We start from the raw sequence: 23,058 nt of genomic DNA, 5'->3' as shown, positions 1-23,058 counted from the left end.
TTTGGATCTCGGCTGCCTTTTGTTCCATTCTCTGTCAAGATGATCCCACACTGCTTCAGTAATGTTGAGGTCCGGGCTCTGGGGAGGATTCATCCCTCCATCAGACCTGGTGCCACTGTTTTTCAGTCCACTTCTTGAGTTATTTGGCATACCTCAGCCTTTTTCCTCCTGTTTCCCTTCCTTAAGAATGGCTTCTTGATAGCCACCCTTCATGGAGATCATTTCTGATGAGGCTTCAGTGAACAGTAGATGGATCAACTGAAGGTCCAAATACATCAATGCATATACATATATCAATGATGTGCATTCTTATGTATTACAAGTTTTCAGCTAATTTGAAAATCACCTCAAAGGGATAAAATTATTGTTGTATGCCTGTCAAATTATGTTATATTTGACATTTTTTTTGGTAGATGCAGTGAAAGAGATGGGAAGAGCTACGTTGAATTACAATGGTAACAAAGTGCCTAAATATACAAAAAGTGGTTAATTATGTGAAGAAACAACATTAGTTCATCCCTTGAGTTCTAGGTGCCTTTTTTATGCTTGAATGGTTCATATAAAAAGAAAAGAAGGGGGCTCAAAATTTGTTCACAGTACTGTGAGACAGGAAAGAAAGCTCAGAAACACACCTCACAAAAGTATCATCAACAGAGGCTGAAAAGGAGCCCATGTATAGCTGTTAGAATATGCCACCTGACATTTAAAATAAAGATAAACTAAGTTAAAGCTGCAGTCTGCAAGATTTGTTGTTGTCATATGTAAAGTCCTACTTTTTGGCATTTTAAGAGTTTACATGATCTATCAGAACGCTTGAAGTTGAAAACGGTGACCTCCGTAGTCGCAAAATGCAAGAAATGCTTATTTTTTAACCGAAAAATAAAAAGTTATTCAACTTCCTGTCCCGCCCCTTCAAAACACATGAGAACTCGTGCACGTCTACGTGCACGCCAGATGCGCCTACACGACTCCTCATTCATCAACTCACCTGTCATTTGCGATCATAAGACACAGTAAGTAGACTAGCCCGAAATGAAGTTCAATAGTCCAGATAAATAAGCGTGGGGACGAGCCTACCTTGTATCGCGCGTGCACAATCGGTGATTGACAGGCAGCAGAGCCCAGCTCGTAAACCTGATTGGTTACCTTTTACCGGTCCGGTTTGCAATTTTGTAAACAAACCTGCTGGCTTTGGAGGGACCTAGCGGGACATATAGGGGACCTAGAGAACTCATTTTTTTTTGTATTGGGGTATTTAATGTACTACATTAAATAGTACATAAAATACCGTCTGCAACTCTTTTTCAAGCATAATGCCTGGAACTGTCCGGGGATTCTGAAAGTAGTACATTAAATACCCCAATACAAAAAAAAAACGAGTTCTCTAGGTCCCCTATATGTCCCGCTAGGTCCCTCCAAAGCCAGCAGGTTTGTTTACAAAATTGCAGACCGGACCGGTAAAAGGTAACCAATCAGGTTATGAGCTGGGCTCTGCTGCCTGTCAATCACCGATTGTGCACGCGCGATAGGCTCGTCCCCACGCTTATTTTTCTAGACTATTGAACTTCTTTACGGGCTTGTCTACTTACTGGCCCTCATTTATCAAACTTGCGTAAGACGAAAAACGTGCGTAGGTCGTGTGTACGTTCTTTTCTGCGCATAGGTTGGCATTTATCAAATCCATCGTGAACGCAGGAAAGATGAAATCGCCACGACAGGTCTGAGGCCGTGTACGCACTTTTCCATTTTGACTTGCGGTGACTGCAATACAGCAGCGTCACTAGTGCGTGCTCAGGAGTCGCAACAAATAGGTTAAAATGACAGACTTATCACTTTAAAGAAGGCCCATGTTTTATTTGACTTCCACATAAATATAAACATAAACGCAAATTAAATAAATTAAACAAGTACAACTCCGTAATTGGGAGAGTGATGGCTCATTAATCAACCGTGCACCCTCACACCGAACAAGAGAGGGGCTTTAACACTGCGCATTCGCGCACGCGTACCCCTGTGGAGAGGTGTATATGGCTCCTAAAGCTGGATCTGTCTCTCGGCTGTGGGGGGAACCCTATCCGCCCGAAAAGGTATGCAATATTATTATTGCATGCGGAGTGCCATTTCCAGATGTACATCCAGAGGACCCCGCACCCAGAGATCCCTACCACCAGCCTGCACAGCCAAGAGCGCTCAGGAGCAGAGGAACTTATTCAGCGATTCTGACTTTCGGTAAGCATTCTGTTATTCAAGGAAAAAAGAAAGGAGAACAACGATTTCTTTCAGCATTTATTCTGTGACTTCAGTGTTTCATTTATGTCTTTCAATGTACTGTCGATAGATTGCACGGTGTGTGTTAAAGCCATCATCCACTTCACGATCTCTGTTTGTCTTTCTAGGACCTCTGTGGTTAACACGGCTGGCCGGTGTGACGCTGCAGACCGGGGGGGGGGCAGAGGCAGGCAGACGCCTCGGATGTTGACGGGCCGCGTATTCGTCGCGCGGGTCAGGTTGCCCGGATGCCATTTTGGATTCATCTGTGAATGAAAAATATTAGTTTGATTAGGAAACTCATTTGTGTTGAAAATTAAAGCAACTGTGTTATTTAAACGTCTTGGGTGTGCAGTCATTCTTACCATTCTTGAGCTCTAGCATGGGCGCATCAGTGTCAAGTTTCCCTGGCACGCCCGATGAGGACGTAGCTCCGATCACGCCAGCCACCCTCTCCTCCAAGGCACTCAAATCCAAACCTGGACCCCCCCCCCCCCCCCCCCCACCCCCCACCCCCCGCCCCTCCTCCCGTTTGTGACATGCTGCGTCGGAGAGCTGCGACCTTCTTTTTTGGCCAATTTCATATCGGACCACTTCTTCCTGATCTTACTGGAGAAAAGGTAAAACATCGCTCAATTTTAGATTTTATTTAATCTGGAGTTTATCACATTTTATTGACCATCACAGTAGGGGAAAATACATACCTCGTCCGGTCTGCGATTTACATCGCCAACGCTGTTGACAGCTGGGACGGCTGTCAACAGCGTTGACAGCGTTTCTTTGCCGCCTTTCGTCTATCCATGTCGCAAACTCTAGAGGTGCGGCCTCTCAGCCCCGTTTTGTAGAAGGCGTGGTTAGGATCATTACGATGGATTTCAGCCACCGGATTTATCAACAGCCGCTCGGTCTTACGATGGGATTGGTGTGGTACGCATGTTCTGTAAATCTCACTTGAACCTCTGCGTACGACGAGTTCTCCGCTCATATCTACGATGCTTTCTACGACGGCTTGATAAATGAGGGCCACTGTGTCTTCCATGATCGCAAATGACAGGTGAGTTGATGAATGAGGAGTCGTGTACGCGCATCTGGCGTGCACGTAGATGTGCACGAGTTCTCATGTGTTTTGATGGGGCGGGACAGGAAGTTGAATAACTTTTTATTTTTCGGTTAAAAAATAAGCATTTCTTGCATTTTGCGACTACGGAGGTCACCGTTTTCAACTTCAAGCGTTCTGATAGATCATGTAAACTCTTAAAATGCCAAAAATTAGGACTTTACGTATGACAACAACAAATCCTGCAGACTGCAGCTTTAACTGAGATGTTGAAAATATTAATATGTAAAATAAACAAGTCGAAATCTCTTGCTCCCAAATGTTTCACGCGGACGTGAGTAGGTATTTTTTTAAAGAAAAATCCAATCAGAGTGAGACCTCTTTGCTGCTGCTCCGGTCAGGTGTGTGACTAACAGCAGTCCCACACCTGAGCAGGTAACATACTGACAGCTCTGCTGGCTGCGACGTGACGTAGCTGCCCATCCACGCAGACTCGAGGAAACTCAGCGAAGTTTCTGTCTGTCAAGGAAACGACCCGATTTCTCCTTTCCAGCAGCTCGACCCTCAGTGATCTCCGGCTATGGATAAATTAAAATCGGTTCTAAGCGGCGAGGAGGCGCGAAGAGAAGACCGAACCGTTTTAGAGGTGAAAAGACACACAAACTTCAGCTTTCACCACTCAGACGGTGACTCCAGGTGGCTCACTGACTGATAATTTATTCAGCTTTTTTTTTTTTTATTAATTTTTTTTTCCCTGTCTCTGACTGCAGACCATGAATGAAGCCTCGACTTTGGGCTGGGGGACACGTTTGAAGGGGTTCATCGCCTGTTTCGTGGTTGGAGCCGCATGCACAGTTTTGGTAATTATGTACAGCAGTGTGATGCCTTCTGTGTCAACCGTTTGCTGTCCTCCATTTCCAGGAGGTGTGCAGGTAGAGCTGATGTGGCCTTACAGGTTCTTCTTGCTCCGAGGAATGTTGAAGATGCGGTGTTCATTTATTTGTCACTATGAAAAGTCCCGCCCAAATGAGTAAAGCGCAGCTTAGAGATTCAGCATAATGTTTGACCTATAAATCAGCTGCTGTTGTGTTTTTATGTTTTGTGTGACTTGCAGGGAGTTTGTATGCTCTTCCTCCCCAAAATTGGTCTGACTCTCTTCATCGTCTTTTACACTTTTGGAAACATATGCGCTCTCTGCAGGTGAGTGTCAAAGGCATCCTGGAGAGGGATGTGGTGATGGACTTTTGAAAAGCATTCGATGAATGAACACATTTGACGCGTTTCTTCTTGTGTTTGATAGCACAATGTTTCTGATGGGACCCCTGAAGCAGCTGAAGAGGATGTGTGACAAAACAAGAGCGCTCGCCACCACACTTATGCTTGTAAGAGCACAAAAAATGAAGCAGGAGAATCTGTTCTGAAAACTGAGAGGACGTTGTGCTCTAGTTGCTTAGAGTTTACCCACATATGAGGAAAAGATATGTTATACATTGGTGAACTGAGTTGAGTGACGGCTCCACAAAGTCAATAATTATGATTTAAAAAAAAAAAAAAAGAGTATCTGTCCACCCTTACAGCTTCCACAATAATTAAGCAGATTAAGGTGCTGCTTATGAGATGCACTTGAAGCTTTAGCAGTTTGCTGCTCTGGAGCGTTCAGGTGTGTGTTAGCACAATGCCAAGGAGGAAAGACATCAGCGATGATCTTAGAGAGGCAGTTGTTGCTGCCCATCAATCTGGGATGAGTTTTTAAACAATTAAGTTCATATTTCTACAGAGAGAAAGATTATTCACAAGTGGAAAACTTTCAAGATAGTTGCCAAATCCTCCCAGGAGTGGACGTCCAAGCAGATTAAGATTAAGATCAGATTTACCCAAATCAGGTCCACCCCCCAATCAGACTGTGTAATGCTCAGAAAAGTCGCATAAACCTGAGAGCTGCATCTCAGTCTCTACAGGCCTCAGTTAGCAATTTGAATGATGTTAAAGTTAATGACAGTACAATTTAAAAAAAAAAAAAAAAAAAAAAAAGTATGTTTGTTTGGAAGGGTTGCAGGCGAAAGTATCTTCTCTCTAAAGAACATGGCAGCATGATTGAAGTTACAAAGTTAATTTGAACAAACCACAAGACTTCTGGAACAATGTCCTTTGGACAAACAAGCTCAAAGTGGAGATGTTTGGTCATGATGCACAGCAGAACATTTGAAGAAAACAAAACACAGCAAATCAGCACAAACACCTCACACCAGCTGTCCATAGCACGGTGGTGGAGGGCTGATAATTTGGGCATGTTGTGCAGCCACAGGATCTGGACACCTTACAGTCATTGAGTCGACCATGAACTCCTGTTCTAGAGTCAAAAGTGAGGCCATCTGTCAGACAGCTGAAACTGGGTCACACAACAGGACAATGATCTAAAACACAGCAGCAAATCTACAACAAAATGTCTGAATTTTTTTTTTTTTTTACAATGATGTCATGAGACGTAAAACTTTACACCTGATAAAGAGAGTCACGTGACTGTATGCACAGTCCTTATTGTTCAACCTGTTTACTGCAGATAGTTTCTGTTCCAGTATGAGCATCAGTATGTCTGTGTGCTTAGCAGCATCATGCTAAACTTTGATGAGATGTGTAAAAAAAAAAAGAATATGTAGCCTTTGTAGTATGATTTCCTTTGTTTAGTGTAACTTAAGAAAGGCCCATTTTTAAATCTTTGATTATATTTGTCCCACTCATTTCTCCAGACGTGCCTTGTGTTGACTTTGTGTGCAGCCTTCTGGGTGAGTGAGCTTCAAGGCAACAATGATCACTTCCTGACTGTACTCACAGCCGACAGGTAGCATGCATCAACTTCGGTGTTTCACATGTATTCTGTTATTCTCTCTCTCTTTTTTTTCTTTCAGTGGAAAAACTTTGGACTTGCTTTATTGTTTTGCATTTTGGAAGTCTTGTCATTTTCCTGGTGAGTCGAGGTTCCTCTGCACTGTACAGTTTTCAGTCGAAGGTTACTGAGACTTTGTGGCCTGAAATGTATTTTGTTTGCAGGTACAGTCTGTCATACGTCCCGTGTGTGAGGTTGGTCTTCTTAGCACTATTTATTCTAATCATCTGTTTCAGTGATGCGTATAAAAGTGTCTGATTTATGTGAATTACCTTTCAGAGAGGCGATCATGAAGATGGTGGCTGTGTGCTTGAAGTGATCCCCGTGTGTTTGGGTGATGATTCAGGCTGGATGAAGTGTTTTTAAAGAGGCGGCAGGTCTCTTATTGAAGTCGCTGAATCAGCCTGCTTGTGGTCCTGCATTGGAGAGTCTGTGACTCTTCATCCTGCACACCTTCCTCTTTTAATGTGTAGAAAAATGCATGTTTACCTCACAATTTAAATTTTTTCTTGCTTCATTACCTGAGCAGATTTTCTCTTCTTGGAAATTCAGTGATTTGTTTAGATCAAAACTTAATAATCGTGGCTTTTGTGTATTATATTGTATAAATATCTGTAATAATTTAAACTATTAAAGCTTACGTAAATGAACCAACTGCATCTATATAATCTACATCACTAAGACAACATGTGTAAGCCCTTTATATGCATTCATTCTGATTCTTTTAATAGCTTTATCATGTTCAACACGATTAATCTCAAGTCGCCAATTATCACAGTATCAAGTATCACAATCCTAATCTAAAGTGGATTTAAACTATTGCTTTTGATAGCTAACATGTGAGTTTATGTGACTTTTTATAAATCAATTATCTTATGTGAACAAATATTTAAGCAGTCAAAGTCTTTTAAATATTTAGTGAAGTATTGTGTTCCACAGACACTCACTGTGCAGTTTAAAGTTGGTTATCAGCGTTAATGATTTGAGGAATGAATCCACATTCTAGAAATGGAGTATTAGTGCTTTATTTCTTCCGTTTTAAATCCAGAATCCTTTGTTTTTATGGCAAGAATACTCCATCCACCCAGAAAATTTGCATTTCATCTGGATAATTGCGTCACCTATCTGGTTATACTGTATGTGATTTTATTGTATGAAATCGGGTCACAGCAGCGGTATTTTATATGATAAGAAGGCAGGAACTCATATGAACATTTCCACGGGTTTTACTTTCAGGTTGTTGAATTATCTCAGGCAAACATATGTTTTAGTGTTTATCTGGACACCTGAGTATTGTTTTGATAGATTTTTTGGATAACATATTGTAATGTGGAGGTGAGTAGTTAACGGTAAGTCAGGAAATGAGTCCTGTCCTGGAGGTATCCCATTATCGAGATAACAGCCCCAAAATCTGTCTTATCAAGGCTTCTTACGCACATCCTTAACATTTTAAACGATTGAAATCGATTTTTTTTTAAATACAATTAATATGATTAAAAAAAAGTTAAATTAAATGAGGTCCTAAAGGTTAAGTTCTCCGGTGTGTTTGACTGTAATTGAGCAAAAATACTGAACAGTTACAAGGCGCGCCTTTCCGCTGCGTCACGTGACCCAGCCAGGAAGTCCTCCACACACCAGCGACAACAACACTGAGCGCACTTTGTCTGTACTTGTCTGTGACAAAACCTTTACATAGATATCGTGGCCCTGTTCATTTGCCATCATGACCGGCATGTTGATGAAAATTAAAAACTGCGTGGCGGAGAAAAAGAAGACGCCTTTTTCTCAGAGTGACTTGCAGAAGTGGGGTTTGCGAGGTAGGGACTCTGACCTCGGCGTAAAGTTTCTTTTGGAAGTTAGCTGCAGTACATTCTAATTTTCAAACCGAGTTTAACCCCATGTCGAACTCTTTCTGGTTCTCTAAGCAATTTTATTTAACATCACTTATAGTGCATTAGTCAGCGTGTGTATGAACCTACCATGTCCTGGCAGTGATCTGCTGAACCTCCTCACAGGGATACAGCTGAGAGCCTACCAGCTGGATGGGGTGCAGTGGCTGACTCAGTGCCTGAACAACCAGCAGGGATGCATTCTAGGAGATGAGATGGGTCTGGGCAAAACCTGCCAGGTGTGTACAATCCATTATATGACTTGAAGGTTGTTTATTAATTGATTAATGAAATCAACAAAACGCCAAAAAAATTGAAGTAAATGCCCAGCTTTTATTTTGCAGGTGCTGGAGTTCAGTGTGGGCAACATCTAATGACCTCACTTTGACCTTTGCAGGTTTTTGAGGCTCATTTTCCTCTTGTAAGAGGAAGAGCATTTTTCAATTGAGGTTTCAAAGACAGCTGTGAATACAATGCCAGTACCAAAGGAGAGTTTTTCACTCGCTATTTGAAGATGTTAAAGAGTCACATTTAACCCATATTAGCAAGGTTTTGCAGCAGCAAAAAAAGAAAAGGTTGAACTAAGAATTGAAGACAAGAGCCACTACATGCCAGCACCTCTTATAAACTAACCTATAGAGAATGTGAAGTCTCTTTTGTCGGCACAGACCCTGAATTCCAACTTTAAGATAGTGTTCCTACACTCAAACTGTTCCAGTTAGTCTCTACACCTCACACCTCTACACCTCAGTCTACTTTTGATACTCAAAACCAAATGTTAAAGGGGATAGAGAATCAAAATCGTCTTTTTCACGTTTTTGGTGTTAGTTCTGAGTCTCCCGCTGTGGGGAGTACACACGAAGTGCCAGCAAGTGTCAGAACCTCTGTTTCAAGTACTCCCCTTTTTTGAATAGCCCCCAGAATATCCCCAATCCGTTTTTGTGAAAAAGTGACGTCACTTTTTCAGCAATCGCCCCCCCCCCACACCCAAATCCACAGCCACCCCGTTTCAGACACGCCCCTTCGGCGAGAAACAGGAACTGGTGTGCCTTCCAAGGCTGTGAAAGCGGACTACGATCGTTACATATTCTTCCCCCGGAAAGCAATGTTCGCGATCAATGGCTTTTATTTAGTTTTTAACAGAATCCCCAGTACATACAACTGCCGACTTTTCCTTTGCGCTGCGCATTTCATGGAGTACAGTTTCACAAACCTTGCACGATTCCGAGCAGCTCAGTAGATGGTCAGTGCCGACAGGGACAGACACAGACTGCAGCGAGCTGTGCGCTCCGCTGAGAAGGTGATGTGATCGGCTGCACGTCTCCAGGACTATGGGGCGAGCAGGTCGGATCACAGCTGACCCTTCTCTATTTGCACCACTCCCCTCGGGCAGGAGGCTTCGGTCTCTTCGGACCAGAACCTCCCGTCACAAAAACTGTTTTTTCCCCCTTGCAGTTGGACTTATGAACACTTCATAATCACCTCATAACCTGCCCCAGTCACTTTACCATCATTAAAATTGCACTAATGACGCTGCACTGTTGTTGCTCTGTATATTGGATACTGTGTATTGTTGTACACGCCTTGTACATTTTATATTCATATATTTTTATTCTTTATTTTTTATTATTATATCCTATGTTACATGTTTGCACCTTACGCCGCAGCAAATTCCTAGTTAGTGAACACTGTTCACTAACAATGGCAATAAAACGAATTTTCTTTTCAGTCAGTGTATCGCTCTGTTTTCAGTGAGAGCAAGGGCAGCCAATCAAGCAACGGCAACCGAATAGCGCCAACACCTACCTGCATTTCATAATGAGGTTCCCAGATAAGCTCTGAAACGACGCCAATAAGGGAAAAAGACGCATTCTAAACCCAGCATAGTAACAGCTGTTTCAGAGAGCCTTTTAGGGAGGTTCTGAGCCATTACAGACCCAACCAATTTTTTTTGGGCTCCATATCACATCACAGAACAAGGATTAATGCCCCATTCAACCATTCTCTTATCACCTTTAAGCATATCTTTCCATTGCAAGTTTAAAAACAATAAAAAAACAACCTTTTTTCAATTAAAACATTTTTTTTTTCAATATAGTGACTCATAAATCCACTATACATGACTTCATATAATAAACACATGAATGAATCTATTTGGTAGCATTATAGTTTGGCACAATACCGGTTTGTTAATCAGCAGATATTTTCTCGGATATTATTATTTTCTCTCTCTAACTCATCTGTGCTCCACTAGATGTGACCTTTTTTAGCCAAAGAAGACAAAATCTAAACAGGCAACAATGGTCTTAAATCAAGGTGATGGTAGAGCATTACGCACAAGATGGCGCTAACACCCCAACATACCACACACATGATGTTTACGCAGCCGGTTTGCTAAACTAAGGAACGACATAGTATTTTACTGCAAAGTAAAAGGTTACTGTCTCTCTTTGGCGTGATCAGAACTGCATCTTGTAAGTGTGCGTGCACATTACTGCAGGGGCAGGCGATTTTAAATTGATGCATAGATCTTCTCCCACCGACATGTTAAAGCAGGAAGAAAACCGGTGTAACCAGCCACGATGGTCTTGACTGCTTTTGGCACATTCAACATGCTGGCTCACTTAAATGTCTTTCTGGTACACTTTATCGATCCGGGTCATTTTTAGTGAAAAGTAGTTTGCATTGTATGTCAAGAAGTCCTGACAGTGATTCGTTCCTTCAGACGATCTCTCTGCTGGTGTACATGTCAGGAGCTCTGGGAAAGAAAGGTCCGTTTTTGGTGCTGAGTCCACTGTCGGTCCTGGAGAACTGGAGAAAGGAGCTGGAATGGTACCGTCCCATTCATCTGTATACATTTAATTTTACCATCTGTAAGCTGCGTGTATGAGCTCGTCCTCTGTGTTTGACTTGGTCACAGCTTTGCTCCCTCCCTGACTGCGCTGTGTTACAAAGGAGACAAAGAGAGACGGGCTGAGATTCAGAGGGAAACGAACGCACAGGACTTCCATGTGCTGCTCACCACATATGAGGTCTGTGGGTGTGAAGTGAAAGCAAATGACACTACATTTTCACCGGCGCTGAAACTAATATGCCTGTTTTTTTTTTCCCAGCTCTGTCTCAAAGATGCTTTGTTCTTGAAAAGGTGGAAGTGGAAGGTGCTTGTTGTTGACGAGGCTCACAGGCTGAAGAATCAAAACTCGCTCTTGCACAAAACCTTGACCGAGGTACTCCGCTGCGTTTTGTTTGGGTTGCCAAGTATTTGTTTCTTTATCTTTCCCTCTAGCAAATCTCCGTTTTTACTTTCCCTTGACCCCTGTGCTGAGTTTGTTTTTGTGTTTCTGGTGTTAGTTCTCGGTGGGTTTCAGAGTCCTGCTGACAGGGACCCCCATTCAGAACAACCTGCAGGAGCTCTACTCCCTGCTGAGTTTCGTTCAGCCCAGCATCTTTACAGCAGATGATGTGGACAGCTTTGTCAGCTCTTACTCTGGTGTACAAAGCCAGCCTGCTCTCGGTATGACTCATAATTAGCATGTAACAAACTTTAACCTCGATGAAACAAAGATAAGACTCGGTGGGACTTGGACCTTTTGCTTCTAGCTGCTGAGCTGCAGAGCATCCTGGAGCCTTTCCTGCTCCGTAGGGTCAAGTCAGAGGTGGCCGTTGACCTGCCCAAGAAGACAGAGCTAGTGGTGTACCATGGGATGTCAGCCCTGCAGAAAAAATACTACAAAGCCATTCTGATGAAGGATCTTGGTAAGTGTACACCTTGGGAGACTGCTGATTTCTGGGGGGCCGAAGTCATCCTAAATTCAGTCTACTCCTGAAACTTGCAGAGGCTTTTGGAAATGAGCAGAGCAGCAAGAACCGTCTGCTGAACATCTTGATGAACCTGAGAAAGTGTGTTGACCACCCATACCTGTTTGACGGTGAGATGTGCCGATTTTAAGAGGCTCGACTTAGATACTGGAAATGGGATGCAAAGTAAAGGTTGATGCCTTGTCTGGTTGATTTTGCCCGTTTCCTCTCCAGGGGTGGAGCCAGAGCCCTTTGAGATGGGGGAGCATCTTGTTGAAGCCAGTGGGAAGCTGTGCCTTCTGGACAGCTTGCTGGCCTTCCTGCACAAAGGGTTGGTAGATGTCTTTGTTGCTTTGCTCCAACTCGTGGTACACTGCTCACTAAGTACATTTACATGACCATAGAAAAAAGAACAGATTGTTTTAGGTGTAGATTAATGATTAGCAGAAAATTAAAAAATAAATAAATAAATCTATTAAACTTGACCCATGTTGACCAATAATACTTTGAGTGGCAACATCTACTGATCTCCAATGTGATGTAACGGGACAGTTTGACAGTTCAAAGTAAAAGGAGTTTATTTGTAACTGACGGGGTCAGAGTGTAACTGTTTGCATGACAACATTATGGACTGGATCTCTGCCGAAGTCTCGCTGATGAAAAAGTCATGTTTGGAAAGGTCTTGGGAGATGTGTCGTTGGATGAAGGCAACAATCTATGCGTGAGTGAGGGGCAGCTTCCCTGGGAAGAGAGGAATAATGTTGCACAGTTGGACTGCTGAAAATGCAGTTGTCTTAAAAAACAATATATCAAGACTGGGGCACGGTAAAGCTGTGACTAGATGTCCTACAAAAAGATGGGGATTCTCTTAAGCCTGTGTGAGCGGAGCTCATTTCAAAGGCTGCTGCTCTGAGTTTGTTGGAGCTCTGCTATATAATGTGGCTCAAATAAAGAGGGCCATTCAATTCAAAGCCACATCCTGATATTTGAAAACCAGCAAAAGGTTCAGCCCTGGCTTCTGAAAATAGATTTGTGCTGGCAGTTCCTCCGTGTGACGTTATCGCTGATGTGGTCAGATCTGATTAGAAGCTGTGGAAGTTGTCTTTTTGTGAACATCACCATCACACATCCTGTACACAAATACCAGAAACTGAGAAAGCAAGACACTCCGAAGACCAGAAAAAGCACAATTAATATGACAATCGGTGTTGCATATATGGAAGCTCTATTTGGGAGTTCAGTTGTTCTCACTCAACATATTGAGTACAACTACAAGGAGTTTGTGTATCAGTAATATCTGAATAAAATGGTAATAGTTGCATGGTTGAAAAATCCCAGAACTTTCCTTTAGATAGTCTTTCAGCTTATTTGTGTTGTTTGGTTGAAGGGGCCACCGGATCCTGCTGTTCTCTCAGATGACGAGGATGCTGGATATTCTTCAGGACTACATGGAGCACAGAGGTGAATGACAGTAAACACGGGCGCATCGAGAAGACACTGTTTGTTTTTCTGTTGCACTCCTCTTTATTTTGCTTTGCAATAGCTAAATTTAGCCGTTTTAATGTTGTGCTTGACTATCAGTTGAGCACCTAATTGAGCTTTCCTGTTCAGGTTACAGCTACGAACGTTTGGACGGGTCTGTCCGGGGGGAGGAGCGAAATCTAGCGGTGAAGAACTTCAGCAGTAAAGATGTCTTCGTCTTTTTGCTCAGCACTAAAGCAGGTAAATGAGAACCTCAAATATTTGCTGGGAGTATAGAATAAGAAGAGTGAAAACATAGTTTTTGGTAATATTTGTAAAAATAAGCTAGATATGGAAGTAAAATGGGCTTTGATTTGAACTTATATTATGGTCAGTTGTCATTCTGCTAATAGTTTGTATTTGTACGGCCACAATGATTATACAGCTATAACAACAATGTGGCAAAGTTTGTTTATAACACAGAAATCTGTACTCTGATGGAGAGCCTTTCTGCACACATCTGTAGGCAGCAATGCTCATAGAGTTTGCAGCGAGATGAAAGGTGATGGATCAGGGAGAGATAAGAAGTGCTGCAAAGTGATGCACTGGTGTGAGAAAAATCAGCAACTTTTCATTTGTATGCATGGTGTTAAAGTAGGAGGACTTCCTGTTGTGTTTAGTAGAAAACTGTTCATGAGCTTGATTAATGATTTTCCGATATAGTGCTTTGGCTTCACAATGCTTTGTCCTTTTTCAGGGGGAGTGGGTATTAACCTTACAGCTGCTGACACTGTCATTTTTGTGGATAGCGACTTCAACCCTCAAAATGACCTGCAGGCTGCGGCACGCTGCCATCGGATTGGCCAGAACAGGTGATGTGTTTGGACACACATCTTTTCAAGCTGCATAGCAGTAGTCTTAACTTGATTTAATACATACTTAAAGGGACACTATGTAATTTCTTCCCCCATCTAGTGGTGCAATTTTATTTTGCAAAGTTGAATGAATTTGCTCTCTAGCGCCTCACGTTTTCAAATGTGCGCTGCAACTTCTTGAACTACGGCAAGCGGAATGTGTCAAGATTCAAGAAGCTATAGCTTCAGACTCAAGGTCCATACAAACAAAAAGAAATCAAGACACACAGTACTAAGGATTATATAACACACATACAACAACACTATGAATACAGATGACAGATAACATGTCAGATAACATAACATCTCCTTTGGTGTGCAAGCAATGCAATTAGTCATATTCCGGGAGTTACCGGAAGTGACGTCGACGCAGCGTTAGCATTAGCCTGCGTTAGCAATAGGAGCATTAGCAGCGGTAAATAAACTCCCGGTAAACTTACAAACTTTCTAATGCCTCGTTTTGTGAGTTAAGAGCCTATGTGTACTACGGCAGAAGTTTGGTAACAATCAATGCATTATTAGTGGGATCATTTACGAGATAAAATCTATTTAGCATTTTTTTTTTTTTTTTTTTAAACTTTATTAGTAAATCAACAAATTAACAGTTTACAAATGTGAGCATAACGCCAAAAAGAAGATATCCAGGGGGAGCATAGGAATAATAATAAAAAGAAGAAGATGATGCACTTACAAAAAGAAAGCTAATGAACACAAAGACATATGTGCCAAGGAATAAAATCTATTTAGCATTAGCGGCTGTAATAAGCCATTTGGCGGAAATGACGTCACAATGACGTCATTTCTGCTTGTAGGCCTGGTGGGGAAATCGCGATTCGAAGTGCTTTATGTCCCTCTCGGCACTTCGTCATTTTTCATAGACCGGAAGGACATGGCAGCCTCCATAGAGCTTACCTGCTCTATGTAGATACAGACTAGTTATTCTTCACTCAGGAGGATAAGTGAGATTTTTGACAGAGATCATTTTACACCAATGAGGACTAACTTATGAATGAATATGTTGATTTGAGCTAATAAATGACTTAATTTATTACATAGTGTCCCTTTAAGTGTAGGAGCGCTACATTTTACGTAACATTGAATGAACCACTTCACCGCTGAATACAGCTGTATCACAAAATTTCACACTTGTTTTAAAATAACGCTGCCGATGCCATTAGGCTTATCTGGGGTTTCCAGAGGTGTTATCAGTAGTTAGGTGCGAAAGATTACCTCTTGTTTGTTATATAGTGTTGCACTCTTGTAACTTTGTTACACCCATGATGGACAGTTACAGTTTCTAGAATATAACATTTAAGGGGATCATTCAGAAGATATGTGGTTACACTACTCCTAACTATTCTTTCCATTAGTTTAGGATCTTGCAAAAATAAGAATCGTTACATTAGAACAAACTCTTCACATCTACAAACCATGTTGCACTACTCCGTTTCTGCCGTTAGCCCAGAATTTACGAACCAACTCTGGCTTTAATGAGGTCTTTCGTGTTTTTTTTTCTTGTTGTTATTTTTGTGTTTAGCAGCCACCATAGTTTCTCCTACACTTATTTAAGAGTTGGATGATGTGATAGGTATTCATTTGGTTGCTGTCTGCAGTTTAGATGACCACTTGATGTCTCTAAATTCTGCGTACTGCTACCGTAAGACAAAAGGTATCACATCAGTTGCAGCAGAAAGAGTCGTATGAGCCCCTCCAAAGCCCAGAGGTGTGTTTTAGCTAATTGTCTTGTTGAATAATACATCTTAACTCCACTGAACACAAACTGCAGGATGTTGTGGTAGCCATGATGAATAAAGGCAGCCTGAATTCAAAATTTGTTGCAAAAGTGATCACCAACGAAGCACACACCGCATTATCACACTTCCTCCTCCAAGCGTCACAGTGCAAACCACACTTTCCATTGGTAAAACCACCGGTGTTGGTTTTCTCGAACCTGAGCTGCTTCTTCTACTAATGGCATTTTCCTCCTTATCAACCCAACTGATGGTCTCAGTGATGTCTTTCTTTTGTCTTTCTTTTTTATCTTCTCACACTTGAGCGCTTAAAGCGGGGTGAACTTTGAGGAATCTAAATTCTGAAAGATATTTTGTTTTTTGTCATACTTTTTCATTTGTGTGCTCATGTAACTTCACACTTCTACTTCATCAAAACTTACACCTTTGTCACCCCAGGTCAGGAAAGCTGTAATCAAACTTTGGCAATTGAGCTTTATGAATGAAGTTTTTTTTTTACTCGGCCTGTCTATTATACTTGGGACTGTAACAGCCTGTGTCAGCCTCTGCTGCTTTGGCATCGATCATTCTTTTTGCCATCTGTCTGTCTATAATGCCGTTTCTCAATAGAAGTTCAGTACATAGCCCTGGAACTTTTGATTGACTGAGACATATTTTACAGGCCTGTGAAAGTGATCCGCCTCCTTGCGAAAGACACTGTGGAGGAGATAATGTACTCTCGTGCTGTATCCAAGTTGCAGCTCACCAACACTGTGATCGAAGAAGGACGCTTCTCTTTACTGGATCAAGCTCAGTCAGCTGCTGCTGGACTGCAGGTTTTTGATTCCACCACCACATAGTATTGATTCTTTTCTTGTCTCCAGTTCCTGTGCCTGTGCCCGGTTTAATTTACACCTTCTGCACTTGTCTTTGTTTTCGTCACCTCTCCCCATCACTCATATGGCCTGCCCCACGCAGCTAAGTGAGATCTTGAAGTTTGGCATGGATAAGCTTTTGTCCTCAGATGAGAGCTCTGTACAGGACATAAAGCTGGAAAAGATCCTTGGCCTGTCACGTAACGGTCAGTGGGTAGACGATGAGGACTTAACTCCGCTTAAAGAAGAAGACGAAGAGGAGGAGAATGACTCTGACTCTGACTCTGACGGACAGAGTATGTTCTGAGTTATTTTAGTATATACTTTCAAATCTAAAATCACTACACAATAGAAAGGGTTGTGTGTCTTTTGACTTTCTTTTTTGCTTCTCTAAGTATTGCTAAAACTAAATGATTAATAATGGAGTTTTATGGATTATTCTCTTGGGTGTAAATAGCTAGATTCACCATCATGCTGTTTTATCTTTTAGACCACATGTACTTCTTTGAGGGGAAAGACTACAGTAAAGATCCGAGCTCTGACGACCAGAAGAGATTTGATCTTTTGTTGGAGGCCGAGTTCCAGAGAGCTGCTGGAGAGGGACGAGCTCTGCGACACAAAGCCGGAGTAAGAATTTGTCAGAGCTGCACATAGCTTCTTTGCACTTTAATGTTTATAACACCAGCCAATAAATATTAATAAGATTTCACCTTCTGAATCCAACGATAGAGTGCTTAACACAGTGTGCACACAGATCTCCTGACATGTTTCATTCAAATAATTGATCTTTTCTCAGCAGTTATGACCCACATGCAATAAACAAGCCCCAAACATGATACTACCACCACCATGTTTCACTGATAGGACAAGGCTCTTATGCTTTCTCCAAACACAACAATTCTCCTTTAACCCAAAAAGTTTTATTCTGTGCTCATTCACATGCGATATGTTTCCAACAGCTGTCTGGCTTGTCCATGTGATCTTTAGCAGACCTTGGACAGGCAGTTCTTTTTGGAGAGCAGGTGCTTCCTCCTTGGATTGTCTTGAATATTCTCTTGATGGAGGGCTCATGAACGTTATCATTAGACACTGTGTGACAGGCTCTTAGTTGCTTTTACTTGGCTTCTTCTGTGACCTTGTGGACTGACCACTCCCGAGGATCCTTATTCTGAAAATACAACAGTACATCCGCTTAAAACTGATTGTCTCACGAACTGAAAACTCCTGATTCTAATGTCATCTTTAAATAAATGAGAAAATCCAGGAGTTTGCTCAGTTTTGCCGCTCATAGATACATCCATCCATTTTAATCAGCTTATATGATACTGTATATAAGGGGATTTGGCTTATATGAGGTTGGGACACGGAGGCAACAGCTCCAGGAGAGAAACCCAGACACCCCTCTCCCCAGCGACACTCCACTCTCCTCATGGGGAATCCCGAGGCATTCCCAGGCCAGAAGGGACATTTATCCCTCCAGCAAGTCCTGGGTCTCCCCCAGGGCCTCCTCCCAGTAGGACTTGCCCATAAAACCTGCTTCTACAAACATTTGTGAAAGAATGGGTCGCTCTCAGGAGCTCAGTGAATTCCAGCGTGGCACCGTGATAGGATGCCACCTGTGCAACAAGTCCAGTTCTGAAATATTCCACAGTCAACTGTCAGTGGTATTATAAGTCGCCAACTTTCTCTATCTGGCAATCTGATGGACGAGTCTGGGTTTGGCGGTTGCCAGGAGAACGGTACTTGTCTGACTGCATTGTGCCAAGTTTAAAGTTTGGTGGAGGGGGGGATTATGGTGTGGGGTTGTTTTTCAGGAGCTGGGCTTGGCCTCTTAGTTCCAGTGAAAGGGCTGACGTCATATTAAACCCAATGGATTAAGAATGGGATGTCACTTAAGTTCATATGCGTGTGAAGGCAGATGAGCGAATACTTTTGGTAATAATAGTGTAACTAGTTTTGTAAAATAATGGAATCCTGGGGCCTTTTAGGGCTGCGTTTGAACTAAATACAAACCAAGCTACAGTTTGCCTGGAAGCAAACTTCCTTCCTTTTTATTATTCAGTATATATCATCTTGGCACAGTTGTATTTTCTACCAGATGGGAAACTTGACATAAATTCAAAAACGGGCACAAACTAGACCCAACAGGAATATGCATCAAAGACTGATTACATCAAATATGCCTTTTCTTATCGGCAGAAGACAAACTTTTCTAGGTGCCGAGCTTTGGTTGAGAGGTTATGGGGACACAAACCCCAGGTTTGCAGGGTCAGGTTGGAGCAGTTTTGCAAATAAATTACCAAAATTGTTTTCCAAAAAAGTATTCACCCCCCTTGGGTGTTGATGTCTTCATATTTTGTTGCACGATACCAGTCCAAATTAGTAGTATTAAAAAAAAAAAGAGATTCTAAAAAAATAAAAAACTGAAAAGTAGTATGTGATCTCAGTGTACAAGGCCATAGAAAAGTGTGTCAAAAAAAAGTGCTGCTCAAAGACAAAACAAGTATCTGATACACCTAAACAAGTGGTCAAATTAGACTAAAATTGAGCTACCGGTATTTGGCTTTCACAGCAATTACTTCATAGGGTGGTGTTCACCTTTTGATCAACACCTTTCATCACCCTGAGGTGCTGGCAACCAGTGTGATGTAGTGAGAGGGTTGCTTTCTCTTTCTGTTCCCAGGTGTCACTTTATGTAACACTTGGAATTCCGACAAGGAAGAGAAAGCCTCTCACTGAGGAAGAGCTGGAGCTCAGACGGCAAAGAAGGCAAGAGGCTGCAGCGAAGAGAGCCAGAATGCAGGAGGACCTGAAGAAGAGGCAGCAGGAGCAAAAATACAAGAAAAAGTAAAGTGTCTTCACTCTTAAAGGGATAGTTCGCCTCTTTTGACATGAAGCTGTATGACATCCCATATTAGCAATATCATTTATGAACATTGACCTACCCCCCGCTGCGTCCTGTGAGCCGAGTTCCAGCTGAGTTTGGCGTTGACGAAGGTAGTTGGCTGGGGCTAGAAAAATAAAGCGTTTTGCGTCTCAAAACAATATGCGTTCAAAAGAGTAATACATTTGCATCACAAAATCGTTGTGCAGGAAAAAGTCAGACCTCACATCGCTTGGCGCTATTTTTGCCTCCCTTGATATCAATGCGTCCAGCCACCTAGCGATAGCCGCACCTATTACGGTGTTTACTGCTCGGAAGCAGGGGACTGCTCGGTCTGCTCTTCGGTCTGCACAGTTTACATTGGACGCATTGATATCAAGGGAGGCAAAAATAGCGCCAAGCGATGTGAGGTCTGACTTTTTCCTGCACAACGATTTTGTGATGCAAATGTATTACTCTTTTGAACGCATATTGTTTTGAGAAGCAAAACACTTTATATTTGTGGCCCCAGCCAACAAGCCGGACTACCTTCGTCAACGCCAAAACGAGGCTGGAACTCGGCTCACAGGACACAGCAGGGGGTAAGTCAATGTTCATAAATGATATTGCTAATATGGGATGTCATACAGCTTCATGTCAAAAGAGGCGAACTATCCCTTTAAGAACTTGGCACAAATGTTTTTGTCTTTTATTTGATTAGCTTTTGTTTTGTTTTGTTTTTTAATCACGCAGAATGGCATGGTGGGACTCCTGCGGCTACAGGTCACGTTGCCTGCATCCAGCGGACAGCGACGACGAAGAGGATGAGGATGACAGCAGCACATGCTCTGCAGACTCCAACGCTACGGATATCTGCTACGTTCTGGGGGATGTTACTCATCCACATGCTGCTCAGGGAGATGCCATCATTGTCCACTGTGTTGGTAAAGCTCGCTGTGTAGCCATGGCAACAAGCCACTTGTTATGCAGACTGAGTTCTTTGGAACACCTGTGATGTTACGTATATCAAAGTAATATTTTCTGTGTAGATGACTCAGGCCGGTGGGGCAGAGGAGGCCTGTTTACTGCCCTGGAGGTGAGATCAGATGAGCCACGAAAGCAGTACGAGTTGGCTGGTAAGATGAAAGGTAAGATTAACCATGATGACAAAGAAAATGAACATTCTCTCTGTTAGACATCTTTATTTGTGAGGTCTGATTGAGGATAAAATCTTAAATCTAAAGTGCAAGTGTATTTGTTTCAGATTTGGACCTTGGGAATGTGCTGCTCTTCCCCATCGATGACAAACAGTCCAGACTGGACGGCCAAGATCAAGTAGGTTCCGCTCAGTTTGGGCTGCGTCTTTGCTGTCGTACCGATCCAGCTGAATGCATCTGGTCTGGGTCTACGTTTGGTGGCAAGACTACAAAACTGCCGAGCCTTTTTCAAGAAAATCGCAACTTTGATCAGATAATAACTTTGAGTTCCTTCCTGTCTCTTCAGTTGGCCCTGATTGTGGCACAGCAAAGAGACAAAGTCAGCAACTTGTCAGGGATCTTTCTAAATGCTCTGGATGAAGGCTTGAAGAAGATTTATGCTGCAGCCAAGAGAAACAAGGGTATAGTGATGCCCAGAAGCCATTTCACATAAGCAAAAGAATGCCATTGTTTAATGCACACTTATCATGCGTGAGGTGAATTAACTGAGATGGAACATATCCCTCTTTGCCAACCTTATAATTAGAGATGTTGGAGAGCAGAAAAGCAAGTTGCTTAACTCATAAATAATGTTGATTGATGAGATTTGAAGGAGAGGTTGTGTTTTATCTTGCCAATGCGCATTATTAATGTGGAACCAACTGTGACAAGAATCTGAATTCCCTGCAGTTATTTGTTAACACTTTGACCTTGAATGCTTGCCTCTGTTCTCTTTCTCCTCACAATGTTTCATATTATTCATTAAGAGGATCTTTGCTCCAGCTTGAGCAGAACAATAACAGTCGCACTTATCCCTGCTGACAGCTCATTTTCTGTCTTTGCATCTTCCCCAACAAAGCGAGTGTCCATCTTCCTCGTATTGGCCACTCCACCAAAGGTTTCAACTGGTATGGCACAGAGAGGCTCATCAGGAAACACCTAGCTTCCAGAGGCATCCCCACATTCATGTATCCTTTAATGTTTCAACATTTGAGCTCTTAAGTAGTGATATTTGTTGAAGTTATTTTTCCTTATCCTGACTGACAGATATTATCACAAAAGAGCTATCAAGAACACAGCTACATCTCAAACGTCAACCTCTGCAACATCAACAACTTCCCCTGAACCGGCATTGTTTACCTCTGAGGAAACTGAGGAGATAGAAGCGGGAATCCCGAGCCCCTCGGCTCCATTCCAGAACCCCGGCTCCACGGAGCTCCCCGGTTTCATGAAGGGAGTCCATGTATTTTTCTACAACATTCTTGCAACAGAAAGGAAAAATCTGGCTCGCTACCTTATCACATATCCTTTCAGGTGTTTCTTTTTGTTACAACTAGTGATTAAACGCTGTAATAGTTAGCCTGAGCATGAAAGACAGAGAGGTGTTAGAGTTGTGTCACAGCGTCCAAACAACGTCACGGCTCCTTAGCTGAGGTGTACGTATGATGGAGATGAGGAAGACATGATGTCTGCAGAGGTCACACACATTGTAGCAGAGGTGGAAAACCACATCCACACAAAGGTTTGTATCATACTGAGGTTCTCTGAAGGTAACATTGATATTCATTTTCTCAGGGAAAATTTGACTGTGATAAATTAACCCAAAAGCAAAACTTAACTTTTAATTTTACTGTGATTTTGTGTGAACCAGGAGCTCCAGGATCTGGTGTATCAGTATCCCGAGGCTGTTCCTGTGCAGAAGGCCTGGCTGGAGTCCTGCTTCTCCAAACAACAAAAAGTCAACACTGAACGCTTCCTGCATCCACTCTGATAGCAAAACGTCAGATTGTCTTCTTTTAAAAAATGTAACGATCAATCTGTGGTTTGTCGCAAGCCCCGGATGAACTTGTATGGCTGCTGCATTTGAAAATATTTTAGAACATTTCACAATGGTTTATTTAAATGTGGAAGACCAATCAAATCCACAGTCTTTCACTGCTGGGTTGTAGGCTGGTGTTGACACTCGTGCTGAGTCTCAGCATCTTACAGTAACAATAAACAGAGCCTATCGTGGCCTTAGACGGGAAAAACTGTTTATGTGTGTTTATTGTGATACACTTTATGGGTGATTTCAAGCATGATTGTTGAAACAGGGAAGTGGTGGGGAAAAAAACTGCAAACCT

The 23,058-nt window shown here is 42.4% G+C and overlaps 2 protein-coding genes across 3 annotated transcripts; both read left to right on the top strand.

Annotated features, from left to right (window-relative positions):
* Positions 1-3,749: 3,749 nt before the first annotated feature.
* sft2d2a (SFT2 domain containing 2a) lies at positions 3,750-6,859 on the top strand. The gene is made up of 8 exons (XM_075486210.1): positions 3,750-3,971; positions 4,096-4,185; positions 4,440-4,525; positions 4,626-4,707; positions 6,073-6,108; positions 6,232-6,290; positions 6,374-6,403; positions 6,489-6,859. The coding sequence occupies exons 1-8, from the start codon at positions 3,906-3,908 to the stop codon at positions 6,526-6,528; spliced, it is 489 nt and encodes a 162-aa protein (XP_075342325.1). The 5' UTR covers positions 3,750-3,905; the 3' UTR covers positions 6,529-6,859.
* Positions 6,860-7,838: 979 nt separating this feature from the next.
* chd1l (chromodomain helicase DNA binding protein 1-like) lies at positions 7,839-22,956 on the top strand. 2 transcript variants are annotated; one of them, XM_075484773.1, is made up of 24 exons: positions 7,839-8,026; positions 8,225-8,337; positions 10,824-10,930; positions 11,019-11,130; positions 11,212-11,325; positions 11,450-11,612; positions 11,699-11,854; positions 11,935-12,027; positions 12,131-12,227; positions 13,284-13,357; positions 13,508-13,618; positions 14,115-14,229; positions 16,684-16,837; positions 16,980-17,172; positions 17,367-17,503; positions 19,560-19,723; positions 20,493-20,683; positions 20,789-20,887; positions 21,004-21,074; positions 21,243-21,357; positions 21,795-21,903; positions 21,983-22,237; positions 22,376-22,457; positions 22,587-22,956. In XM_075484773.1, the coding sequence occupies exons 1-24, from the start codon at positions 7,933-7,935 to the stop codon at positions 22,704-22,706; spliced, it is 3,039 nt and encodes a 1,012-aa protein (XP_075340888.1). In that variant the 5' UTR covers positions 7,839-7,932; the 3' UTR covers positions 22,707-22,956. The 2 variants fall into 2 exon arrangements, with proteins under 2 accessions (XP_075340888.1, XP_075340887.1); XM_075484772.1 differs by having other exon boundaries at positions 21,004-21,357.
* The last annotated feature ends 102 nt before the right edge of the window (positions 22,957-23,058 follow it).

The sequence above is a fragment of the Odontesthes bonariensis genome, chromosome 15 (assembly GCF_027942865.1).
Source record: "Odontesthes bonariensis isolate fOdoBon6 chromosome 15, fOdoBon6.hap1, whole genome shotgun sequence".
Lineage (NCBI taxonomy): Eukaryota > Metazoa > Chordata > Actinopteri > Atheriniformes > Atherinopsidae > Odontesthes > Odontesthes bonariensis.
This window is presented reverse-complemented; position numbering and strand designations above follow the sequence as displayed.